The 4,089-nt window shown below is 39.8% G+C and overlaps 1 protein-coding gene across 1 annotated transcript in view; it reads right to left on the reverse strand.

Moving 5' to 3' along the window:
* The window catches only part of fdx2 (ferredoxin 2), a 3,986-nt gene extending 849 nt beyond the window's left edge, over nucleotides 1-3,137 (reverse strand). Inside the window, exons 1-5 of the mRNA XM_058402053.1 lie at nucleotides 2,924-3,137; nucleotides 1,631-1,685; nucleotides 943-1,049; nucleotides 532-619; nucleotides 1-233 (exon numbers count right to left, since the gene is read on the reverse strand). The exon at nucleotides 1-233 is cut by the window's left edge and continues 849 nt beyond it. Of these exons, the coding sequence (XP_058258036.1) occupies nucleotides 77-233; nucleotides 532-619; nucleotides 943-1,049; nucleotides 1,631-1,685; nucleotides 2,924-3,098 (582 nt within the window). The 5' untranslated portion in view covers nucleotides 3,099-3,137 and the 3' untranslated portion in view covers nucleotides 1-76. The remainder of the gene's footprint in view (nucleotides 234-531; nucleotides 620-942; nucleotides 1,050-1,630; nucleotides 1,686-2,923) is intronic.
* Nucleotides 3,138-4,089: the final 952 nt, after the last annotated feature.

Raw genomic sequence — 4,089 nt, forward strand, 5'->3', positions numbered from 1 at the left:
TCTGTCCTTTAAACACGAGACTCTCAGTCCTCCTGATAACAGATGTTTGCTCCGCCTTTACTTCAAGCCGCTTTTCTCAGTGATGCTTAGGGATGTGACCATCAACATAGAAGTTCCTCGTGACCTTGGGAAGGGTCAGCTCAATGCCGTCCAGCTCGGGAGTCAAAATGATCTGGCAACCGAGACGAGAGTTCTCCTGCAGCATCGGGGCCATGTCCAGCATGTCGTCCTCCCTTTAAAAGGTTAAAAGATGTCACGGACACATGAGATTCATAGCACATGGATGGTCTAAACTCTACAACTAATAAAAAGGAAAAGGATATTAGTATATTAAACATGATAATCAAAAGCTAGCTGATTAGCATAACACCCATCATAAATTATGGCTGGCTAATTAAATACACTTGATACTTGAGTATTGTACATCGTTCTGGATAAGGGTGTCTGCAAAATGCCAGAAATGTAAATGTAAGGAACAAGGATCTTAAAAATCCAAATATATCTATATTACTTTAATGTACTGCACATTACCTTTCTTCAGGCTCAGGTAGCTTATCGTAGCACTCGAAATTTACATAAACGTGACACGTGGAGCAAGCCAATGATGCCTCACAGGCGCCTGAAAAAGCAGGAGAATGAGTTCATGATCATCCACCAAATCGAAAAGGAAATCCATGCAGGTTTTTTGTAAGAAGAAGAAGAAGAAAAAAAAAAAAAGATCTATGAATTTATATTAAAAAGGAACGTTGTCCTGTAAATCACTCTGGCACACTGGTTCGACTGAGAAGGTTAACGTAATGAGGGGGGAAATATACACAAATATGAAGAAGTGAAGAGGAGAGGATTCTCTCAGTCCACCATTAATTTCATTAGCTTTTTATGAATATTATAATCTATCATGCCAGATACATACAAAGCAATGAAAATGTTATAAAAGATCACCTTCAAGATCGATCCCGTGTCTGTGAGCAAGATACAGAACATTGTCTCCAACTTTTGCCTTCACCGGTATCCTCTCTCCAGACCGGTCAATAAACACCACATTAACGCTGCAGAGGAAAGCATTCCGTTTAGTTACACATTTAGATTAGACATAACATGGAGAAATTGCACCTATGACATTGTGGACATAAATTATTGCTATAATATGAACGTAATAGATAGCAATTATTATACAAAAGTGTATATTCTATTACTGTTATTGCTTACAGCAGGTGAATTGTTGATGGTTGTGATTCTGCATTATATGGTTTAAAGTCGTTTTCATTTAATGGATAAATTGTTTTGTTTGGTCAAGATGATGGAAATTGAAATGACAGTCATATAATATGTAAAAAATAAATAAATAATTAAATGAATGAATACATTAATTAATTGTTTGAACGATTGATTAATTATTTGCATAAATGAATGAATAAATTAATTAATTAAATTATTTAATAAAATAAAATAAATTAATAATAATAATAATAAATTGTGCGACAATCAAGGGCTTTGTAGAATGTTTTCATATTGAAAACTAATTATATGGAAGTTAAGATTAACATAAGTGTTAAAGAACTACCCCTAAAGATTCATCAGCAAAATGCATTTCTAAGTTATATAAATGGGAAAAGATGAGACAACGCACACATCCTCGTCTGGATCTTCTACCGTTGAACTGCCCTCGTCACTCTGGTGCCGACCTGAAATGAGAAATAAGGTTTAAAATAATAATTAATTAATTAATAAATAATCAAATCAGGACATCATGTCTACAAAGTCCACTTATTTACACACTACGTTCTTGGAGAGGATTTTCTCCTCACTTAGCCAATATGTCACTGTGACTTTCCCTGAACATCGTAAATGGTGGGTAAAAGAGCTTGGGGGAAAAAAATTGCACACTGTGACACAAATTGTCAATAAGTCATGCTGATGAACCTTTGACGATTGATCGGCATGTGTTACTGTAAAGGGTGTCTGTTGAATTGTATAAAAGTCTAATCTGGTGGGGGTCTGTAATTAGTCAGTCAGCAGCATTACAGTTGCTGTAACAGTCTGTAGCAGTGAAGCAAGAGCTCTGAAAATACAGGCCTTGTCAATGACTACAAGAATAAGAGTGCAAGTACGGGTGGTGAGTGCAAGACTGAGCAACCGGGTGAGAAGCTTGACAAAAGTAGAACCACCAAATGAAGTGGATTGGACACCTTACAAGGATGGCCTACAGGTGAGAGACCTTTAGGACAACAGACCCAGGATCCAGTGGAGAAATGATACCTTACTTCCATGTAGCATGGGAATATCTGAAAAAAATCCCTCAGGAGGAGCTGAACGGTGTGGCTGGAATAGACTCTTGACTGACTTTATATCTATCACACTCTCCGTTGTTTATAATAATTTATAATCACACTCTCCGGTGTCACCCACATGAGGATGAGGTTAGAGTCTCTCAAGGTTTCTTCCTCGTACCATCTAAGAGAGTTTTTACTCGCCTCAGGCTTGCTAACTAGATCACATGATTTGGTCCAACATCTAGGACTATGTTCTGTAAAGCTGCTTTGAGACAATGTTCATCGTTGACAGCGCTATACAAATAAAACTGAACTGAATTTTATCAGCCTCCTGCCACTACGTACAGCAGAAAAATCAGCAGAATGACAATATAAATCAAGCCTGACTGGCTGGAAATGTTGATGGATGGACTGATTCATGAATGCAATAATAATATCGCGATAACGATCCACGGTAAATATCGTAGCGATACACTACGATTTGATGGATCGCACAGCCCTACTTAAAACGCCGTTTATCACTGGTGCAAAACTCTCAGGTAAAGTGAAAGGCGTTGCAAATAACCCGTTTGATCACCTAGCCCAGGTAAGGCGTGCGCGTGTATCTCAGTGCTGTTAGTTCTGTCTCTGGTTCCGGTCAGTTCACTCACTAATAGAAGTCTGTAAGTGTCTGCTCGGCGCTGAGAAACGGCGACTCGGCTTGTCTATCGTGGCTCCGTTGCAGATGTTTAATCGGTTAAACGGACAAACTCGACACTGCGGTGCAACTTTAACCAGTCTTGAACTCAGCCCGATGCTCGCCCGGACTGCAGCGGCGGCCGCCATGACAGTGTTTCGTCACGTGGTTCCTCTTCGTCGTCGTCTTCTTCTTCGCCGCTTGTAAATGTAGCGGACTGTAGATTTTTATCGCCGCCTAGTGGACAACTGTGAGATCAGGCGTTCAGCATAGCCACTAACTTCTAGCTAATGCTAATGATTATTATTACATCTTACAAAATGGACTCCCACACTACAGTTTAATTAATAATACACAAATTATATCACGAAACAAAAATGAGTGCATGAACAAAATGCACTGAGAAAATGAACAGCAAAAAAAATCTATATCTGAGTGTTTTACAAAGCACTGTGGAGAAATTATACCTTACATCCAACTTGGGAATATCTGAAAATCTCTCAGGAGGAGCTGAAAAGTGTGGCTGGAATAGACAAGGTGAGTCAAGGCAGGTGAGCGAATACTTTTGGCAATATAGTGTATATATATATATATATATCTATATATATCTACACTATATTGCCAAAAGTATTCGCTCACCTGCCTTGACTCGCATATGAACTTAAGTGACATCCCATTCCTAATCCATAGGGTTCAATATGACGTCGGTCCACCCTTTGCAGCTATAACAGCTTCAACTCTTCTGGGAAGGCTGTCCACAAGGTTAAGGAGTGTGTTTATGGGAATTTTTGACCATTCTTCCAGAAGCGCATTTGTGAGGTCACACACTGATGTTGGACGAGAAGGTCTGGCTCTCAGTCTCCGCTCTAATTCATCCCAAAGGTGTTCTATCGGGTTGAGGTCAGGACTCTGTGCAGGCCAGTCAAGTTCCTCCACACCAGACTCTGTCATCCATGTCTTTATGGACCTTGCTTTGGTCACTGGTGCACAGTCATGTTGGAAGAGGAAGGGGCCAGCTCCAAACTGTTCCCACAAAGTTGGAAGCATGGAATTGTCCAAAATGTCTTGGTATGCTGAAGCATTCAGAGTTCCTTTCACTGGAACTAAGGGGCCAAGCCCAGCTCCTGAAAAACAACCCCA

This window comes from Hemibagrus wyckioides, linkage group LG11 (genome assembly GCF_019097595.1).
Source record: "Hemibagrus wyckioides isolate EC202008001 linkage group LG11, SWU_Hwy_1.0, whole genome shotgun sequence".
Classification (NCBI taxonomy): domain Eukaryota; kingdom Metazoa; phylum Chordata; class Actinopteri; order Siluriformes; family Bagridae; genus Hemibagrus; species Hemibagrus wyckioides.